The sequence below is a fragment of the Phaethon aethereus genome, assembly GCF_964289735.1.
Source record: "Phaethon aethereus genome assembly, chromosome: 1".
Taxonomy (NCBI): domain Eukaryota; kingdom Metazoa; phylum Chordata; class Aves; order Phaethontiformes; family Phaethontidae; genus Phaethon; species Phaethon aethereus.
In genome coordinates, this window is record NC_138575.1 from 194,433,800 (window position 1) to 194,457,270 (window position 23,471).

At 37.9% G+C, this 23,471-nt stretch overlaps 1 protein-coding gene across 1 annotated transcript in view; it reads left to right on the plus strand.

Moving 5' to 3' along the window:
- Positions 1 to 23,471, plus strand: part of TRPC4 (transient receptor potential cation channel subfamily C member 4) — a gene marked incomplete at both ends in the record, with an annotated part of 106,034 nt that overhangs the window by 9,610 nt on the left and 72,953 nt on the right. The window contains one exon of the mRNA XM_082005727.1: positions 15,532 to 16,050. Coding sequence (XP_081861853.1) covers positions 15,532 to 16,050 — 519 coding nt within the window. The remainder of the gene's footprint in view (positions 1 to 15,531; positions 16,051 to 23,471) is intronic.

Below are 23,471 nucleotides of genomic sequence, written 5' to 3' on the forward strand. Positions count from 1 at the left end.
AGGCCACTGGGGCAGGCTGCTATGTGGATGTTCAGGCACTTACCTATGCTATCTAGGAAGGGACACAGACAGCAAACCTAGACAGCTTTGCAGGGAAAGTGCCTTCAGTCTGGCAGCATTCCCAGAAGTAGATAAAAAGTCTAAAGGTGAAAAGTCAGGAAACGTCATGAAAGCAGCACAGATCTTAAAAAGTCATTTTCCATTCCTGAGATGCTGTCAGCATAGATTCTGCTGCTTCTGACAGAGCTCCTATCTCCTAGGAAATTCCCCACATGTGACCTCATCACCCTTTCATGTCTCTTAGTATCTTAGTATCTTTGTACTTCTTGAAATTGCCCTTTGAGGAGTCCCAGGGTCCTGAGATGAAGCCAGTGCTCTTCTCTGGAGCTGCACTCATAGACCAACTTCAGTCTCAGTCAGGCTCCTCTTAGTGTATGCAGAGCATTCAGTCAGCTTCAGTCCATCATTTTCCTTCCAAGCCTTGTGGGATGGTATAATTTTCCCAGCCCTGCATTGCCCCACAACCCAAGAGTGTTCATGGGGAAGCTGCTATGTTGGGGTTGTACCTCCTCCTGGTAACAGTGTGGGTCATCACGGAGAGCACTAGGGGAATATATACAGGTTGTAGGCCCAGCTTACCTGCAATGGACTACAAAGATGTGGAACCTGTTAAGATGTTATTTTGAATTTTCACCTAGTTACAGAACTGGGACTTATATTGGTGAAGCAGAGGCAGAAAGAAAGAGAAAGATTTTATGATCACTGCATGATGCCTTGTAGTTTCTCTGATTTTGGAGAATATCAGTCACAATCACTTGTGTAATGCTCTTCATCTGTTGAGATTAAAGCATCATTTTTGTTTTGAAAATGTCTCCCACAGAAGTTCATGAACTAAGTGCCTTTCTGAATGTTCTCATTAATGACAGTCTAGCTAGTAATGAGTATGGAGGAGGCACTGCAAAGCTATTTTGTCGGGCTTGAAGTACACAGTCTTGAAGTGGAACGTGAGGGCACGAAGTTGATTCTTCCCAATTCTAGCTGCCTGAGTGGGTAGCTATGTATTTTTTTTCCCAGTAGCATCTGGTTAATTAGAATTTTCTGACAGGTTTTAAAATATTGATAGACAGAGATGAACGGCAGAGGCTGGATAGGGGTATTTCAGTTTATTGATGAAATGGATATAGTAGCCTATCTACATGTTCAGTCTTTCATATAATCATTTGGGCACATGAAAACAACATGTAGGTCTTAAGAAGAGGTGTACCATAAAGTTGGAGGTGACTAATTGCATACAAGATAGGTTTTGGATTTACAAAGTATTGTTCGTTGATTTTGTAGAGGGGTTCTGACTGTTTTTAAGTTCAGAAAAAAGCTGCATGTAAGTGTCATTATTTCTTGGCAATAAACCCAAATTGTCTGTGTTTATATGCATCAGAGGTAGGGTGGGTGGCTGTGTAGAAAAACCTGTGACAATTACTAAAGAAAGACTCCAGAAGCTCATGTACTGGTGCCATCAAATAGAGCTGCAAGCAATTTCAATATTGAGGTAGGCAATGTGTTCTACAATATGCGCCCATCACCTCATAACAAATGCTAAATCATAATATTCCCAAGTTGAAGCAGTAGCAAAAGAAGCATGCCAAAATATGGAGGAACATGATGGTTTCTTGACCTGTACAAAATGATGAGCCATTTTCTACTGGCAACAAAAAAAATCTGACTAGGAGGATCCTTATGGATAGATTCCTGGCAGTAGTGTTGTTGATGACAACTTACAGCAGCTGTGAATCTAGTCCTCTGTTTTAGCAGTTTGCAGAAGTTCAGAAAACACTGATGATGAAAAACAGAGATTTAGTTCAAAGACAATTGGTGAAACAAACTTCTACCCAAACTTCAAGTGTTACAGACTTGGAATGATTAAGTGCTTTTCTGTCATTATTTGCTGGCTTTTTCACACTTGTTTTCAGCTCGTGCTGCAAATGAAAGCATTTTTCTACAATGAGGAGATGAAAGCAGATTAGCAATAAACGTTTGAAAATCTACAGTAAATCAAAATCTTTGGAAAATCTAAAATAAATCAAAATCTTGAGAAGGTTAATACAAAAATGAGGTCTGCGGAAAAGTCCGATTTCTCTTTACAAGGTCACTTTTCAGTGCTGCTTTCCATTCTTTCTGTATTTATTGAGCCTCACATTACAGCACTCACCCAAGTTTACAGTCAGAATAGGGACAACTTACAAATGCAAAAAGAAAATGTCCAAAATCTCTGTCTTATATAATTAGTGGTCCTGTACTGTCATCTTCATAAGCCTCCGTGCCTGGAATCCTTTTTGACAAACCTACCTGCTTTCACTTCCTGACAATTCAACAACTGCAAAGATGGTTTCAACTAAAAATTTTAACAGCCTTTTAGTGCTTAAAAACAGGTTAAGAATCAGCTCTGAGGCCAGTAGTATAAATCTATTAAGAAGACTCAGAGATTCAACAAATAGAACCTTTTTTTGATTGAGGTAGTCTTGTTTTCTAAGGTCTAGAAATCCCTATAAGCCAATTAGCTCTACATTTGGCTATGCAATTTAACTTATGAAGTTAAGAAATTTATAAACATTAAAGGAGCAATATAAGCAAACCAGTATCTTCTCTGCCTAGAGCAGCCTCTCAGGGGACAATTAATGGGTTTGCCCTTGGTAAAACAGATTGAGAAGCTCTGTGCTATATATAAATATATGTATACGGATATATGTGTGTAAGGGGTAGGAGTCAGCTCCCGATTCAGATGCCTGAAGCTGAATGCCAACATAGTTGTAGAGCCAGAAGTCTATGCGGCGATGTCTCCTCTGTCGGGGCAGCCTGCGTGTCCTCCACCTGCACTGCAAAGAGGTGAGACCCTCCAGTAGATCTTGTGTCATATCTGTGTAAGTCTCTCTGATTCTCTAAGGTATCTTAAATGGTACTAGATGCCTATGTTTAGGTACCTGAATAACTCCTTTAGTGCTTACATGTAAGCCAGATATCTGAGCTCTCAATAAGGTCAGTGAAGAGCTAGGTGGTCTGCTGACCAAATGCAAGTGTCTACCTTAAGCTAAGGAAAATCATTCTTTGGACTCTACTGACTATATTGATGAGGGGCACAGCTGAGAGGCTCACATGTGCTAGCTAAGTGAAATGTGAGTCATCCTAGGATATCTATAAGATACGTATGGGCCTGGCAGTTACGACACAGAGATATCAGTGAGACCTGTGCCTGTCTGGAGTGGTAACTGGAGGTCACACAGGACACCTGGAGGTATCTGAAATAGCACTAGACACCTACATGGGATCAGCTGAGATGAGCCCTAGATTTGCACTGGGTATAATGGGAACCTAAAAACCTAACTAGCTCACATATAGACCCGATAATTAGGTATATAAATCTGGAGATAAATCCTATCCTGTAGGTCCATCTGCAATACATTGTCTCCCTGACAGTGTCCAATGCAGAAACCCAGGAATCATCCCTAATAATGTTTAAAATGAATGGCTTTCCAAACCTTCAGCTATGGGAAAAATTTATGAAAATTAAAAAAAACAGAAACAGGCCACTGACAAGAATCTTGCTCATGTATGGCCCTCAACAGTCCACCATCAACTTTGTCTTGCCATAGGGCATCCCTTGTCCAAGTCTTCGGTGACCAGTGAAATTCATTAAATCTGATTTCACACATCTTTGTGCATGATTATTGAATTTCGTTTGTTTTTAATGTTACAAATGTTCATCAAAGCTTTTTAAGAGGCTGATGCACTTGTAATATCCTCTTTCTGTATGAGTTCTCTGGTATCTAGTAATATAGTTAGGCTCACACTCCAGAATTTTCTTCAGATCTCAATCATCCATCTCTTTTAGGAAACTTACAGGAATTTAGTATCTCTAAGGTTCCTTCCTGCCAACATCCAGCTGGAACAGCCCAACAAATTCAAAAGTCACAATGGGGTGACTGACAGAGTCCATTCACGTGATTACAGAGGCTTACTTTTCTTAGAATACTACCAATTTAGCCTGTCAATTTACCAACCGTTTTCTGGATGGGGGATACATATGTCACATATTGTACTGACAGAAGTGTTTTAATTGTCCTTTTTGCCAGTGCCAGGATCCGTATCTTCCACATATTCACCCCAGACTGGCAGGAGGCAAAATTATTTCCCCTTTCAATTCAGCTACTAAAACATTACTGAGGGTTGGTAATAAAATATTGTCTAAATGTGCAGGCTTGTCACAATGTGTGAGGCCTTCTGGCAGGAAAAAAAGGAAAGCTGAAATATCTTCCCCCAAAGCCTTACATTTCATATTATGTACTGCCGAGATGCAGCTGAATATTTGCAGAAAATGCAAAAAAATCTGCTACCATTTTATTTGCTACCAACTAACTTTGGGACGTGAAATGTAGGTACAAACAAGCTGTCAGACAAGATGAAATTTCTCTTTCCTGCTCATTTAAACCTCTGCTTACTAAGCCTTTGTTATTGCCATGCACTGAATTGAGCAAAAATATACTTACATAAGCTCAAATAAAAAATTTTTCATCCTGAAGCACCTTAGGAATACCTCTTTACCCTTTCCTTGCTAGGATGCAAGGATGTGTATAAAGATGTGTACAGATCAAGATCTGCAATCAATCAGTAAGCTCAAGAGAAATGCAACGCTAACATAAGACTAACCTGAAATAAAAAGAACTCATGGTATTAAAGGATTTGAACAAATCCATTCCCCTTGGCATGAGTTTCAAAGGCTTCTTTCTAGCAATCTACCCTAACTACCTCTAACTAACAATCCTGCTCCTGGTCTTTCACTGCATAGGGCAAGTTATGCATGCATGCCTCTCCCATTTCTCCTTTGATCTCTTTGCAGTGGAAATTCAAAAGGAAATTTTTTATTTCTAGCAATCTTTATTGTTTACCACTACATCTTTCCAAAACCTCATACACAGTAGGATTGTTCTGTTGATTCTTGCATGCAGGGAGGATCTTAAAGTGTCTGTTCTTAAGGAATTGAACACAGCTGAGAATATCATTAACCTGTAATAAAATTCAGTTGTCAATCCTTTGCCTCTCAAAGGAACTTCCATTTTTCACTCCCAGCATATTTGAGTGTAGCTGCACGAGCCTTGGTCTCCTCTGTCCACTTCAGAAACAAGTCCTATTTCGCATCTGTGAAATATGGGAAACTTACAGTATGGTTAAAAAACTAGAGCTGCTGCTAAATAACAAAACACTGCATAACATACCAAGAACGTACTTATGAAACAGCTTACTATGACATTTCTCTGCATCCTCTGCAGATTTATGGGGTTTCTATGTCCCTGCCATACTCTTTTGTATTCCTTTCTCATAATATTTTGAAAATATATAAAATGTTTTTCTTTAAGTGTTTTGCAAATTTGCCTGATTACCACTTTGTTCTTTGAGAATATAACTCTTTTAATTTTCTCAGACACTTCCCAGCCTTGAAGATATCTCAAATTACTTTGCAATGCTAAATAATTGCAATCAGCTGTAAAGAAGTTTAGCTAATTCCCACCCTTCCCTCCGAGATGCTTGTATCTCTTAAATGGTTTGTTGATACCTAGAAAGGCCACCAATCTCTTATTGTTCTCTCTGCAAAAGCTCCTTTTCAAAAGCCATCTTTCTCATTTCTTAGCCAGTGGGACGCTTTTTCTTCTTTCTAGATCCATGAAGCTCAGAGAAAAACAAAGGATCCAGCTCGGATTCTAAGAACTCTTTTTTCCTAACATTTCTCTCAAGACCTCACTGAAGAAGCAAGCCAATTTCCTCCTGCCTCCCAGCTAACTATTGGAGCCATTTTGGGACAAGGCAAAAAACAGTGAACAGCAAGAGCTTTTCCATGTTTTTCTAATCAGACCAGAGACAGGGGTCCTCAGGAAATGACATGTCAGACATAAACTTCACTAAAATGACTATGCCTTTATGAACCGTTCTGTGTTTGAGAAAAGTATCTATGCATCCATTTATAAGCATTCAGTTGGGAAGGACCCAACTAGATCTTTCCAATATCAGAAAGTTTCAATAGTGGCTTTGCTTATCATGCAAACCTTGAGAGATGCGTATGTGAGCTTTATTATGATGCGAAAGAAATAATTTGAGTTCTCTTTTAATGATTTCCATAATAAGATCTTTCTTCTTTCCTATGTCTCATATTTTTCCAAACGATTTTAATTTTCTTCTTTCACTGTTCCTGAGTGAAAACAGCACTGCTTGCTTGTAATTTTTCATTATGAGCACTCAAGCAATGCCCAGAAGTCTTACCTGAAAAACTCTTCTCTACATAGTTTCAACAAGATATGTGGTGAGAGAGGAGGTATGAGTTGCAGAGCTGGAAACAAATTCGAAATATCCTGACAGTCTTTTATTCAGTGTCTACTTTTAAGTAATTTCTACCCTTGCTCAAGCTATTGATATTGACTGAAGGAAGGGTATATCCATCCACTAATAATGCTCACAGGAAAACATTAATTGAAAATGGCCACTTTTGTGTACAGGCTGTAATTTGGATCAGCTCCCAGAGGTACAGGGAAGGGGCGGGAGGGGAAAAAGAGAAATAAAGTGCTGAAGGCTTTTGTCATCAGTCACACCCAACAAATGCATGTCCCAAATCTATCAAAGCAAGTATCTTTCCCTCTGATTCTATCTGGAAACTCTTATCAATTCATTTTACAGCATTTCCTTTCCATTCTGTATTCTCCTTTTACAAATAAGAGATATCTATATTTCTTCACACCAGGGAGGATGCTGAAGAAAATAATCAAACATTCTGCTTGTAAGCACCTGGAAGAAAACATAGAATAGCAGCCTACCAGGATTTGCAAGAACAAATCTTGTCATAACAATATAATTTTTATTCATCACCAGATAGCAAGCTCTGTATGTTGGGGAAAAGCAGTACATATCACATAGCTTGAGTTTTGTAAGAATTCAGAAACTGTCACTCAAAATACAGTCTAAGAAAACCACACTCAGGGTAGTTGCCAACTGTACTTGGTGAAACAGGATGAATGAATCAGAGGGATGAAATGAACAATTCTGGTGGTGTCTATGCCAATGAGTATATTAATTTGTGACATTTAGGGTGAAATAGAGAGAGGGTATGTTAAGTCTGTAGACAACACAAAGCTGGGGGCATCACAGGGCTGTTGCTAAACATAATTAGAATTCAGGATGGTTTTGACAAGCAAGTGAAATTATTTCTGTAAAAAAGTAAAACTAAGAAAAAGGGTAAGGTTCTAAGTAAGCAGGAATAATCAAACAAGTATATATTGGAATTGAAAGTGATTAAGATAACAGTTCTGCAGGGGGGACTAAAACAAGAGAAATAGAACAAACTGGACAATATCATATTACTGTGCAGAAGTCAATATCTGATTTGGTCACATCAGAACGAGCACAGATTTTAAGACATACATGAATTTGTCTCCTTTTATATACTCAGAAGTGGTAAGGAATGTGCAGAAAGAAATAAGAAGGTTCAGAAGGTTAGAAAATATTCCCCATAAGGAAAGTCTGAATAAATAAGAGTGTTTGAAAGAGAAAACTGAAGCTATAGTAAAGAAATAATGTATTCTCTGTGTCCACATTTTATAGAACAAGGTGTTATAGGCTTGAACTGTACAAAGGTAAAAGAAATTAAATATCATAAACATTGTCTGGAAATGGTGCAACATATCCACCTGCCACTGCAGGGCTTTAGGAACAGATTGTTCAAATATCTGTGGGGATTGATCTAGGTGGAGTTACCATACTTTGTGTTCAAGGGGGCAAACAAGACCTTCTGACAAGTTCCTTCCTGCCATCCAGCGCTTCTATTGCTGAACTCTTTTACACTGTTTGGCTCAAATGTTCTGCAGATGTGTTAAGTATATACTGTTACTTGTGTCATGCAGTTATGCAAGTCATCCTCATTGTTTAGAAAAGTGGTGTTGGTTTCAGTGAATTACTAACTGCTATTGTAATTCTTTTTCCTTCATATATAACATTAATGCCTTTTGTGCAATGTGGCTGGCACAGAGACTGGAAGTCATCAGTCCATGCTGTGACTATTGTGACACACAAATTGATTCAGCTGTAATTGATGATCATGAAAAAGCATTAGAAAACCGTTGGCTCACATCTTGGGGTAGATTAAGTGTAACTGATAAAAAACCCCAGAAAAACTTCAAGGTTTTGAAAACCTAGCTTGTACTTCAAAAAAAAGAATGGAAATAAAACCTCAAACTTGTAAATTTAACATTACGAAATTCTCATATACACAAAAAGGCAAGCACTGAAGCCTCCTTAAATGTGACAGGGATTTTGATTTAGCTATGGTAACATCCTTGTTTCCAGTCATGTCCCAGCAAAGGAAAGTAAATGGACATCATACTACCTAAAACACTGTTCTAACTAACTGGGGGGAAGTTTTCCTTTGCTAACAATAATGCATATTAACAGCAAATAAGGACATTTAGGACTGATCCTTGGAAATATTTATGGCTGATGTGATATACGCTGAGAAGGGCTTGCAAGAAGGCAAAAATGGCAGCTCCTTGCCCAATAGGAGACAGACAAATAGAAAACTTGTAAAGGTAACACATGCAGCATTAACTGTTCATACCTTCTTCTCGCAAATCCTGGAAACCGGTCCAGAATGGTTAATCCAGTTCTTTTGAAAATTATCCATCTTGCATCCCAGCAGTGCACGTTCGGAGGCATGAGCTACGGTTAGCTCTGGGTTAGCTTTAGCATGAGTTAGCACAGCCATCGGCTTTTGAGGTAGTTCAGCGTATGGCTTGTGTCTGCTGAATAAATTCTGTTGGGCTCTGTGCTAAAGGGAGTATTTACCTTATCCAACTTTAGCTATCTAAAATTAGGTATCTGTTTCGGGTTGCTTATGAAAGCTCATCTCTGTTAAACAACGTTCTTGGCTGACTTGAAATATAGCATTTTGGTAAGAAAATATTAGGGACTTAAAAAAAATAATCATTAGAATTGTCATAATAAAATAGTATAATCACAATAATTTGAACAGCAACAAAATGTTGGGGGAATAGATCCTTTTTATTGTTAAATGATATGCAAATTTTGGAATAAAGTAAGGTTTCAAAATAAATACATAAATAAATAAATAATCCAGAATATTTTGTTCAAAATGTCCACACAAAAATACCTGGGTTTTTTTAATTATTATTCCTTGCTATATCTTCCTGACTTTAATTCGTAACTGGAATTATATCTTGGGTTGATAAAACATTTGCTCAAAAAAGTGTACCGAATTGGGAAAAGAAGCAGAAAGAGATCATCTGCTTAGGCAACCTAAAGTTACTGGCAGAACTGGTAACAAAATCCACGTTGTGAGGTTCAGATAAGTTGTCAAGCTGTTGCCTTAAGTCAGATTTATGTGTTTTCTTCCTCTCAAGGAATCCTCCACTTCTTCCATTCATGAAATCATTTGGAATCTGACAGAAGATACTTCCATCTCAAAGCTGCAGCCCAAAGAAACCTTCCCACTACAAAGCATGAACTTGTTAGCATTTCATTTTGGCTAGTCAGTCCTTTAATTTTGCTGTGAACCACATCCTATAATTTAGGGCTATAGGGAGGCTTTATGGCCTTTGTGTGTCTAGCATTAAGAATTTCTATTTGAAGTCTTAATATATTTTGTATAAGAACCAATATTTTAATTTTTTAAACACACTTTATTTAAGCTTCAGTATTTTATTTAAGCTCCAAAAAGATAAGTATCACTTAACCTCAAATATGTACTGAACCATTTTTATCATCTCTGTTGCTTGTGGTTGGACTGTAGAGAAAAGACATCTGGAAGATGAGCATTAAACACCTTGACAGCATTGAGCTGAACTGTGGGTGTGAAAAAGTTAAAGGACACAATTTGTAATGAAATCTTATCTGCTGGACTTAGGCAGCATTTTGGATGTTTAATTAGTATTCAAAATGTGCATTCTTAAGAAGTTACAATATCTCTAAAAAATTTAATAGCACATTCATACATTTGCGTTTAGTTCGGAGTGTTGTCAGTTAACATACAGTGCCTTAAAGCAAGGGTCAGGTTTTGCGGGTAGCTGTTTCCTACAAAAAAGAATAGACGTGAAGGCAGAATTTTATAAAAGGAAGGAAAATACTTCAGTAGCACATTAAGAGTGTGGTACTTACCTTTGGGAAATGTAATGAATCCAAGGACAATAAAGAAGTTGACTTTCCAGGAAAGCCAGGGAAGCTGCCTATGGAAAGCAGAAAACGACAATATACCAGATGGGTGTTGCAAGGCTGGTATCACACACGCTGCACTGAAATGATGCTGTCCCTGAGCGCAGCCTGGCAACTTCCATCCGCTTGCCTGCCTTACACGCTCGATAGCCCGACAGCATGCCAGCTGTGCAACACACAGCAAGTGCCCTGGGACAGGGAAAAGGACTTTCAGCCAAGTCTCGGGCCATCATTACAGACCTGCAGTTTGTGGAGTCTTGTGAGGATAGTTTCAGCACATCTTTCAGGATGGACTGTGCACAAGCCCTTTCAGTGCTGTGGCAACTGAATTCGAGTTATCTTGAAGTTTTATTTTCAAGTTATTCAAGCTATCTGGTAGTTTATCCGTGACAGTGCATGGAAAGGAGTTGGGGGGTAGGACGATTTTTTGAATCCTGCCTAGTGGAATTACTTCCATCATTATAATCAGGTTGTATTTCAGCTGATATAATAATAAAAAAACAAAGAGAAGAACTCCACAAACTAGAATGTAAATCAGAAAACTGTATATGCATAGGGATAATTTATATGCTGTGGACTGTATTGAAATGTAGAGTTCAGCATTTTCAAGGTGTTTGGCTGATGACAGCTATAGAGTAATAGTGCTGAAGCAACTGATGAGCTTGATGACACATCTTTATTAATATTAATTTCCTAATATAATGTGGTACTACATGAGATGATGTATATGGTCATCTTGTTATCTATCATATATCCTCTTTGTTTCTTTGCTTTAGGTTTTTTCCTCCAATCATGCTGTCATGATTGACAAGCCTGAGTTTATTCTCTTAACTACGTGCAGCCATTGCAGAATTTTCTTTTCTTTACAAGCAAAAGGCAGAATAATAATAAATAAATAAATAAAGGCAAGAACAGGCAAGCTATCCATTTTCCCAAGGAAATAGGTTGCTTTATGTAGATTCTGAGCTCTTGCACATAAAAAGCAGGTAAATGGGCGCTGCAGTTTCCAATCTCTGTTAAGATATTGCAGTAATGAGAGCCATTATGAGAAATCTAGATGGAGAAATGGATGCACCTGGGGTTTCGGTTCCTCTTTTTCCAAACTGACTGCTACCTTTTTCTATTTCCTGGATATCTAAGAGATCATCAGCAATTGGTCTCTCTACTTTGATGTCTTAGGGACAGAAAATATCTCAGACCTAACTGGCATTAAATTAATTCAGATTTCTCTTTCTGTCATAGTAAAGGGGCTTCGTTTCACACAGACCATACAGGGAACTTACTGAACACATACTGAAGAGGGCTGTTCCACTTGGTATCTAAAAAATTTGTTAGATATCTAAGTCAGACTGACTCATTCTTACTTACAGCAAGTGCGGGGAAAAGGAATGCAACAAAAAATCTCATGTCCATGAGCACTGAAGTGTACAGACTTTGAGCTATGTTTTCTTCTTTTCTGTTTTGTTTTTATTTTTCCTACTCATCCCTATACAAATATGCATACAAGTATACACAATCACCAAACTGCTTTGCTCAACCCTATAAATAGTGTTGAAGTAGAAAAATTTAATCAAAATGTAAGACAAAAATCATTTGACCTTTCTAAGTTTAAGCAGCCTCACATTTGACGTATTAACTCCGAAGTGTATGATATATTTACACCACCGTTAAGCCTTGGGAAGTCACAGTCATAGTCAGTGACTGTAAGACCTAGTGGCTTCCCATCCTCCCAGGTTTTAAGGAATATTCATGTGTTTTCTGCAAGTATTCTGTCAAAGATGTAGATTGTGTGGCTAATATCAGTATGTGCTGGTTGTGCTGGTTATTTGTTTTCTCTTCTCTAAAGAGAATTATTTTTCAGTAGTTTGAAAATAAAATTCATCATAAGTCCGGTGACTTCAGAGCAAGTACTCTGGGTCAATAGTTAAATACTGAAATATTCTGAGTGCCATGAGAGCACTCAGGTCTTCAGAAAATAAGTACTTCATTGTGCTGCAGGTGAGGGAATAATTTGACCTTATTGCTTTGGCATTCTGTATATCTGCTGTTTAAATAAGTAGGAGATCTTAAAATAGGAGGTAAAGGGTCAGAGGTTAAACTCATGATGTAATTAAAGTTGCAGCCTTAGGGTTTGCCCTTTAAGTTTAAATGTTTCTGTAAGTTAAGGATGAAATTACTTAATACAGACTTCTATATTTGGGTAAATTCTGAATGAATTCCAAAATGTGTGCATTAGCCTTATAGCTGAGTTACCTTAAGATGAAAGGTTTTGGTAAGCTGTGAGAAAAACAAGCAGCTTTTGAGTTAATGGACCCCATGTACAAGTCAGTCATTGTAATGCCATGTTGTTTGAAGCTGTGTCTCCTAATTTTTCAGAGAATATTGTGGTTAATGACATGTTAAGATAGCCTTCAGTTCTGGCAGGGCTTGAAGCAAATATTAGTTTATTATTGTCAGAAAGTACAAAGATAATGACATGCTAAGTGACAGAGGAATACTCTGAGCAGCCAGTGAGTTTGGAGTTAGAGCTTTGTATCCTTGAGTTTTCTGCCCTTCCAGCTCTCTCCTCTACTCCCTAGTACCCTGATCCCGGGGCCGAGAGGGAGTCTCACTAGTTGTGGCAGACACTATCAGAGCACAACACTTCCCTCCATGTAAACCTTTTTCAGACCTATGATAGCCCAAAAGCTCACTTCTACTAATGCCAAGTTTGAGTTTCTACTGCCATTTTCATCTCTTTCTAGCCTCAAAAGCATTGACTACAATTGCAATTTAGAGAGCAGGAAAAGCATTGCATGTGCATGCGTGTGCTCTCTTCTTTTCTATATAATATGTAAGTAAAAGAGAAGATAAATCTAAGACTACAATAAGCAGTGAGTTTTGGGATTGGAAATTTGTCTCATTTTCCCCACTGGCATCACAGACGGGTGAGAAAACAGACACGGCTTTCAAGCCCCAGTCCACACTGGGCAAGAATAATGAAGCGACCTGGGCACATGGGCATCCCCAGGAGGGCTCTGCAGTGTTCAACCTGGAGGTGACAGATGACCAGACATGCCCTAGATGCTTTCAGCATTGGGAAAGACCTGACAGAGCATGTGGACATAGAGAGTCCTCTGAGAAAACATTCCCAGGTTGTGTTTCTTGTTGTGTTTCTTGTCCTGACCACAGCTGAGATGGGTACAGCGCACTGACCTTCTGCCTGTTCCTGTAACCCGAGTGTCCACCCCAGCCATGCGTACCTTCAGTATATTCTCAGCTGGGTTCCTTACCTCCTGAGTAATTTTAAACCCATATGCTTCTGCATGCCTGCACACACTACACAAAGGCATTACTTTTTGTTTTTACCTCAGAATAAAGAAGAGCAAAGCAGAAGAGAACTTGTTCAGGAGCTGCTCAGCTCACAACCCCTGGTTGTTAGCATCTCCCATAAGGCTGTAGGGAGGACTATGGGGATGGTTGCTCCCTTTGCATGGGGTCATGAGGGTGGGTGGGCTAGCTCAGGCATCCCACAGCCCCGCTCTAAAACGGACTCCGTGCCAGCCTTACCCAGTGCCAAGCCAAGCACGCATGTTTGAATGCGTGGGAAGGGAGAAAAGGGATTTCCGCCTGTTGACCCCACATACCTTCTCAGAATCTGGCACAGCTTCTCGAGGTCAGAAATACGCTATGGCCAGGCAGGGATTGCTTCCCTAGGGACGTGTGAATACAATTCCAAACGCTGGGTCTCCAGTCTTGACTTTCCACCCCATTTTACATGAATAAGTGGCCACCTCCCAAAGTAATTCTCTCATTCATCTAGTTAGTGCTTCAGGCCCGTTTTACAGCCCACACACATAGCAACTCTTACACATGGACACAGTCCCATTGAACAAACATGAGTTGTTTGACATGCAGAACAGCTAAAAAATGCAGAAAACACAGTGTCTTCATTAGGAAGGGGGAGAAAAAAATCCGCGATCTATGGATTTTATTTATAGATTAGATCCACAGACTACCACTTTTTTTCAGCTTAATTTATCATTTTCTTTTCCACTGATTCTGTGCATTTAATTTTTTGCTCCACTTCTTTCCTTCCCAAGGCTCTAAACATAGCTCATTTCAACTTATTCTTACACTGTTCTCATGTGCTTTACCTGTTTCCTATTAACTTCTCTTCTTAGGTATTTGTGTTTTTTGCACTTGGCAACGAGGTCATTCTGCTGTCGTAAGACTTCTGTCAAACAACTTTTCCTCCCTCCAGTGGCCATCTATTTCTCTAGCCTTCGGATAACTTTTAGTCAAATGTTTTCCCTTTTTCTTCTTCCTAAAGGAGCATCACTCAAAACACCTTGCTGATGTGGATTGAGTTTGTACTTGGTTATTGAGCTATGGACCAAAGGCAGTCCATAAGTGATACTGCCAGTACCTTTTTTTTTTAATTGACATTGGTTAATTACACTTATGTGGCTTCATCAGACTAGTCTAATGAGCTCTCTTGATCTGGGAAAGAGTCTGGTATTGTAAAATAAAGAAACAAGTTTAAAATGAAGGACCTTACAGTCTTCTGATAAAATATAGAAACACATCAGAAGACTGAAAATACAGAAATGCACACTAGAAGACTTCTAGTGTTTCCTCTCTTGGGGCTCTGTGCTACCAACTCTCCCATTTTCCTATAAAGAGGCTATGCTTGTTTGCACATGCAAATGTAGAACTGAGCCTTAAGACATTAAGCTCTTTGAAGCCAGTATCTTTGTTACTTTACACAGTCATATTTCCAACCTTCTCTTTAAGAAAACATATCTTTTCTTTCTCATTTACTTGCCCGTTTATTTTATAACTCTAACTTGCCTGTGTTCTGTTCACTGCTTCCTTCAGAGAATCTCAATTATGCCCCCACGATTCTGTCTTCCCTATAAAACTTAGATTAACCAGTGAGAGACGAGAAAGCATTTCCATCTTGCTCACAGCTGGCACTTCAAGGGACCTGACAGGAACGTTTGTGTCTGACTCTTACTTGTTTATCTAATCATTTGCTCTAATGAATCGTTGCCCATGGGCTGTTTACTTACAAAAAGGTTTTATGAAAAATCACACCCTGTTTATAGCAATTTATTAACTGGAAAGAGGCGATCTTAGCTGATTGAATTGTTATGTTAAAGTGTTTCCTTCAACTCTGGCCAGAAGCAAAGATCCATCAGTAAGTGTCCTACCTGGTAAACTATTCGTAGCTTAATTTTGTATGGCTCTTGTTCAGTGAAGAGGCTTGTAAGGTTTTTTGCCTTTTTTTGACAGGTGCCACCAGTGCTTCTGGACAAGCAGTTTTCAGAATTCACGCCAGATATCACACCCATTATTCTGGCTGCCCACACCAACAATTATGAAATCATAAAGCTCCTTGTACAGAAGGGGGTCTCCGTGCCCAGGCCACATGAGGTTCGCTGTAACTGCGTCGAATGTGTGTCGAGTTCAGATGTGGACAGCCTTCGCCACTCTCGATCCAGACTTAATATCTACAAGGCTCTGGCGAGCCCATCATTGATTGCTTTGTCCAGTGAAGATCCCTTCCTTACCGCTTTTCAACTGAGCTGGGAGCTGCAGGAGCTCAGTAAAGTCGAAAATGAATTTAAGTCGGAGTATGAGGAACTGTCACGGCAATGCAAGCAATTTGCAAAAGATCTGCTGGATCAGACACGGAGTTCCAGGGAATTGGAAATTATTCTTAATTACAGAGATGATAATAGCTTGATAGAAGAACAAAGTGGTAATGATCTTGCAAGATTGAAACTGGCAATTAAGTACCGTCAAAAAGAGGTGAGTGTGCTGGAGAATATTTAAGCATATTTAGTAGTAGTAATGCGATAGATAATAGCCTGAAATACATCCTTTTAACTGAGACAAATTGCTGCTTATCTTTTTTTTTTGTTCTACAGGGTCTCTTTTTATATTTTTAATTAGATGAATTTGAGGAGCTGTTACAGTTTGATAGTATCAGAATTTAAAATGTTTTGTTATAGTGCAGATCCAAAGAAACTTTTTTCTTTTGCACCTGAATAGACGCAGTCTCCAGTAGTTGTGCTCTAAAGAGCTCCTCAGTAATAGGATGAGAAATATATACAGCATACTTCAAATTAGCTTTAATTGTGCCTGACAGAAAAATGAGGATATGTGTTTGAACACCTATAAAATACTACAGGTACCTCTATGGAGGGGTTTCTTCAAAAAATAGTTACTGTAAATAGATACTGAAACGTAAGTTTAATAGCATTGCATGACTCCCCAAAATTATGACATTCAGATTCTTTTCCATAAAGAATCCAAAATGGAGATACCATGACAGTTAAAAATTCATGAGTTTGCTTCACCGATATAGATATTCAGTTGGAATCAGAGGATGTCTGCATTTCTTTTAAAAATACTCAAGTTCTTACACGTATGCAAAAGCAAAAGAATCAAGACAGAAAAATGAGCTAGGAAGACAGTTCCCCTGATATTTCCAAAACTTCACTTGATCCCTGCTCAACATCGTGTCAGAATGTGTTTTATCATCTCATTTGGAACCTGTACATCCAAAATGAGATGAACTGTGGAAGTGTATAGGCAAGACAAATGCTGTTAAAAGTTACTTGTTCATATATAATATGGCCAATGCTTAAGAAACTTCTGTATTATATTGAACTAGTCCATCTATCACTGCTAAATCTCTGTTCTGCAAAATATAATAGTAAATGCATTAATATATTAAGTATGTGAGAAGGGTTTGCAGGAACAATAAGGAAACATGTAATGATTCTGTTGTCCATTTGAAATACAATTTAGCAATGCTAAGAGGTTATCACGAAGGTAAGGACCTAGTGAAGTACGGCTGGAAAAATGTCTCAATTGGTCTCTGACTTCATTATTAGTCTTCTAATAAGCATTTTTTTTTCCTTCAGAAAATGTATTGCATAATTTTATATTTGATAGTATAATGTTTTAGGCAACATACTCACTTCCTTCGTAAATTATTTTCAGATGGTACTATTCCAGATTTTTCTTAACAACTACTGTTTCTATTTCTTGAAATGCCAACCTTGTCCTACAATCATTTGTCCTACAATTCTAGCTTGGACTTCCGTTTTCCAAAGGATTCATGCATTGAAATAAAATTCTGACCTCTCATAGTTTGGGTTTTTTTAAAACTAAATACAAAGCTCAAATTTTCTTAATTTGAGATAGAGGCACTGAGAGACATCTGTAAGGTGAAATGTTTTTTATAGTTCCACCTGATTCCCATACCTAATTAAATTGCAGTAATACAGCTGATTACCCTTCATTGATTCTTAGGCATAGCAAACATTAAAGCAATACTGATTTAGTGCAACAATTCCAAATCAGTGGGTCTTTTATATTTTACATACATTTTTCATTTCTATAAATATTTCCCACTATCCCTACCATTTGAGTCTCCCTGAAGTAAAATCAGGTTTTATTAGATTCTTTTGCTGTGTTACTAAATGTATTCCCTACTAGATGCTGGAGCAAATGGTAGCCACTGTAACTGATCAATTGTTTTATTTCTGCTTATTACAACAGTATTCTGGTAGGTACAGCCTCAAGGTCAAGAAATGTACCTCAGACATAACAAATGCTTGGATTCCAGTTGTCCTGATGCATATGGATCATACTGAAAATGGATCAGATGGGTCTTTCTATTTCTTGTGTTAAGGATGTTACAGGAGCCACCAAATCCAGCAGCCTCCATGGTCTGGGGATTCATTAAGCCTGGTCACTGGAGCCCAGCCAGGAGCACCTGGAGACCCTGGGGTCTTTGTCCCAGGCACGAGCATACTGACTGGCCCTGCTTACACAAGACCAGCCCCTTGATTGCCTTCTGCTCTCCATTTTGCCATGCTTGTCTCTTCCTGATCCTTCCCCACACTTTACCTTTCCCCTGAACAACCCATAATAAATTTTACATAATCCCACAAGACCCCTCTGATATCCCATAATAACTTTGAATTTCCCATGAGTCCCATGAACCTTCTCAAACATTGCATAATAGTCATGATAATGATTTCCCTTTCTCATGATCAGTTACAAAGTTGAGGTGGACCCTCCTCAAGGCAGTTGCATCTGGCCCTCTAACGGCCCGTTCGTGAGAGGCTAAAGAAACTTGGTCTTTGTAATTGCATCTATTATACCCTGGTTTCTGTGTTGAATTTATCACTTTCCTTGTTATTTTCTGTTTCGGTTATACTGATTAACCCTTAACCAGATAGCTAAATTAACAAACAATTCAATGAACCAGATGCTCTCACATTTCATATACCCTTGCAAAACTGTCCAAGGTAAACTTGACAGGAAGCAACAGAGTCAACTTACAAATTTTTATTTTAAAAATAGCAGGAAAAAAAGTGCTCTGGATTTTAATTAGCCCATGAATATATTATTCTGGATTTAACTTGTTTAAAAATACTAGTTTGGGGTGATACATATGCTTCTTCTGCTCTATGTGTCTCAACCACCAAGAGTCAGTTCTCTACCACAGACTCTTCTATTATGACGGGATCAAACATGGTGTTTTTTTGATACTATCAGTTCTATTTATTGTCTTTCTTTGTCTTAACTTGCCAACTATTGCTCAAAATAATAATATTAAAAAAAAAAGTCCCCAACAAAACTGCAAAACAGATAAGAATGCACTGTCTTCCCTTCTTATCTTACCACTCATTCCTAACATTTTAACCTTTATTCACGTTACTACCAAAGGACATTGTAATGCTATATTAGGGCTGAGGTCAGAGCTCCGTGAGTAAGCAAACAGATCTGGTTGTTCAGAACATCCAGTGTAAGTCTAGAAGTAGAAACTAAAAGTAATAAAATAATGAAGAATGAGGACAAGTAAAATAGGGGCATGTGGCCTCTTGCATTGTTTTTACAATGAATTGCTGAGGAGTTAAAGATGAATTTTTTTCTTTCAAGTTAAATATAACACCAAAAATATTAGCAGTAATTCCTCTTGGCATTTATAAGCGAGTATGGAACACTTTAGAACTAAGTCCTGTAAAGGACTGGAGTAGGCTTTGGATAATGTAACTTGGTTTAATCTCAAAGACACAAGATTTGTTAGGAACAGCAGATTGAGTGTACTTGTAGGAGAAGCAGACAAGTGGGTTGTGTAAAGAAAGGAAAATTGACAAACATGAGAAAAGATAATTCTCAAGCTGGTAGTTGTTGAGGAGCTTACAAAATGACATAGTGTTTGATCAAATGGAGATCTAGAAATACCTTGTAATGAACAAAGAAAGACTTCTAAAAAGTGAAGTGATGAAGCAGTTCCTCATTGTGGTAGTCTGCAAGTCCTTGGTACCACCTCTGTATTATTATATATGGAGATGAAGAAAGCAATCCATTCTCAGAGCTGTCTGCATTGTTCATGGTCACCAGATTGCCCCTAAAGTCGACATTCTCCACAAAACCAAAAAGATTATGCCAGTTGGATTTGAGGTTGTCCACAGTGGAAGGTGCTCATCTTCTGCATTACCATTCCTTTCGTGCTTGCCGTAATACTGTGATCTTCATTCATGTACTGTCAAAAGGTGTCTCAGTGGTATCAACTTTCAGTCCCCACAGTCATGTCTGAGAGAACCTACTACGTATTGCCAAGGAAGAAACTTCCTTGATAAAACCATTTATCTTCTTTCCTTAATAAATAGTAAGATGGAAAGAGATTTATAATTTCAAGTTTACACCACAGAATGGTGTGTGGCAAGACTGTGGAGAATATCTGTTCAGTTAGGTGGCAGAACCACAGAGTATCTGCCAGCATGTATGTTTTGTGTGCTTACTCACAATTTTATTTTACCATAGCACATGGGACAGAATACCCAAGTCACTATTTTTTTTCTGTTCATTTTGCATCACTGATGTTGCTTGATTATAAGCAAAGACACATTGCTGATGCTTATGGTGCCTGTTTCTGGCACCTACTGTTGCCTGGGCTACAACTAGCAGCTAACGAGAGATTCCCTCAAGTCATGCAGCCACTCTGCACTGGGCACAAACATTTTGTTGTCTAATTTTCTACTGTATAATATTATCTCATCTCAACTAAGGGAGAGTTTGGTTTTATGAAGGCTGTCGCAGTTTCATTGTGCTAGATTCTAAGCATACAATGAACAATGAGAAATAGTTTCCCATTTTCCTGAATCAAATAAAAATGTTATCTGATTCAACTGCAGCTTGATTCAAGGATGTAGAAGGTAAAGCCACGATTCTGTATATGATTGACAAGCAAAAGTTATTCTACCTGTAATAATAATACGCCATTCTGAGTTCAAGTAAATTGCAAAACCATGGTGCAACAATACAATTAAGTAGCAGAGAATAGTAGCAGTCTATAGTAATTAATAGATAGTCATCTAATTTTTCAGTTAGCTTTGTTTTAGCTTTGATTCTGCTTAGGTATTATTCATATATCTGTACATATGTGAAAAAGTGCTTACTAAAATGCTTACTAATTTTCCCATATATATGAAATAAAGAAGTGCGGGGGGATTAATAGCCTGAATCAATATCCTCTGTTTTCACGGTAAATTTAATTAGTGCAATTTAAATACTTACACTGATAATTCATATCTCTGTCTCATCTTGCCCTATGGCAACTAACTGGCCGCTGTCATTTAAGCTGTAGCTGTGTAAGCTCAAACATAGTAGCAGGGTGAGGTTATAATTATTGGCAGTATTGCCTCATTTTGCTTTGTTATTAGACATTTTGATATTAACAGAGGAAATATGAATTTTTAAATATATACGTGTTAACCTTTTATCTTTCACTTTTCAAGTGAATAAAGACTAGCTGGGGGTTTGGGCTTTTTTTTTTTTTTTTCTATTCTTTAGTTTACTCTGATCATCTTTCACTTCCTCTGTAAGTACAAGACCATTAGCAAATTTGGAATACTTGATATTAGCAGGATGCAAAGTGGGTTAAATTCTGCATATTTCAGTATGACACTCTTGAAACATTTTAATAAGCTTTTGTCTGCCTTTATCTTTAAAAATGAAAGTAAATACATACTTATAGCATCCATGCATGGTTCTGTGTCACGCTGAGGTGTAGATAAAGAAGCAAGAACTAAATTTGCTAAAAGATACATTCAGGAGGGAGATTTTTCCTGATCCTGAATTAACTTTTTTAGAAGTTTGATTTAAAACATAGAACCATTTCTAAATTTTCATTTCTCTTTTCAGTACATTTCTACAGAGCTGAATAATCAAGGTTTACCAAAAATTCAGCTGCTTAACTACTAAAACTTTCCTGAATGCCTCTGGTTGGTCTTCTAACAGTCCCCCCTTCCCAGGGCCAGGCCCCCGTTGCCCGAGTTGTTAGCACCGGCAGAGCCTCAGCGGGCAGAGCAGCAGGCAAAGAGTGAGAGAGGGACTGGATATCAAGAATTTAACACATTTAAAGACATTTAGATTTAACAAAAGTATAGGCTTTGTTAATAAGAATTTCAGGGAAAATATTTCAGGGAAATCAGTACCAGACAAGCTTGCTCACTTATTGGCAGACAAGAAGTGAGGTAGGACTTCCCCACATAGGAAGCACACATCATGGATCAACTGTTTTTAACGTGAACCTGTATGTTCCCATAAACACACAGCAATAATTACTGATATAACCAATATCACTAAATTATTAATTGGTTAATTAAATCTTAAATACCATAACATGATATTCACATTTCATAGATTAAGTCTTGTTTTCTAGGGAAATGGTGCTGCAGAAAAAAAAAAGGTTGTTTATTACTGATAATAAAAGCCATCTGTTTGCTCCTGCTCCAAAGAGGACTTTTAAAAATGCATTCATCAGTTCTTCACTACTTTTCTATGCACAATACAGCCTCAGTGAAATGGAAATGTTTCGCAGTAATGTCACAAATTCAGTGAAATTTTCAATGAAAATATGTCAGATAATTTCAAATCTGTTATTTCATGTCAATGTCTAAACACTTTATTTCAATAAAGCAAAGCATTTTGTTTGATTGCAGTTTCCTCTTCACTTCACTTGGACTTAACATTTTTAACAATGCAATGCTTATACCTAATATCTTCCGTATCATATTCTTATACAAAGCAGTACAAATATGAGAGAAAGCAAAAAGTATTCCTTGTCAAAATTGAATATCTCAGCAATTCCTAGAGAAAGTAATTTTGAAGTACTGAAAAATTTCCATGTTCTTAGTAATGGTTTTATATGTTTAATCTGCCATTCTATTGGGGACGTTGGCTTTTTATTCAGATACAGAATATAAAATATATCTGGAAATGCTGGAAATTTCCATAGAGCTCCTCTGGCAGCAGTACAGTTTAAGTCAAGCTTTGTGACTGTCTCTGATAGTATAATTTTCCTTTGGAACCACAGATTGATCTGGAGTAATTTTAGTAACCATTATAATTAATTTTTCATTAAAATTCTTTCAGATGCAAGAACCTGAATTATTGACTCTGCAATCAGGAATTACTTTGGAAATACAAAATCTAAGAATTACCCTGTGTTTAAAAAAAATACACCTGAAAGATAAACAGAAACACAGCAGCCATGTGTTAGCAAGTCACTCTGTATGTGAATATTTGTCAAAAGACTGGAAAGGTGCAGTCAGAAGTCTCCACATAAAAAATATCACAACCCCACAAAAAACAGGCTCTGAAAATATTTGGACATTTTTAACACCAAAGGAAGATGTGTTTAGTCTATGAGTCCCACAACTGAGAGGAGTGATGTATGCACGTTTGGGTCGATGTCTCTGAAAGACCCATTTCTGCAGACTCTCAGCCATAGTATTCAAAAAGTTTCATAAACAGTTTTTCAGGCAAGAGCCAGGTACTGTAAAACAGGTCATATGTTTGCTTTGTAAATCATGTAAAGTCTCTGTGTTTATAGATAAAGACTCCACAGATTGTTAAGTAACATAAATTATGTGTCTTATCTACTACACATACTTAAAATGTTACTGTAATTGGTTATCTATTACCTCAGAACTGAACGAAGTTTAGGTGACCCTGTGGAAGCTGTAATTATTGCTGCTAGAAAAAAATGTTCTTTAATCACAGGGTGGGAGCACATCTGCTTAATACAGCATTTAATTGTGCCTACATTTTAAATGCGTGGTGAAGTAATCCTCCTTAAGTATGGGAGCAAATTCCTTATACAGTCAAGAGACAGAGGTATGCACAGAGTGAGAGCCTGTCCG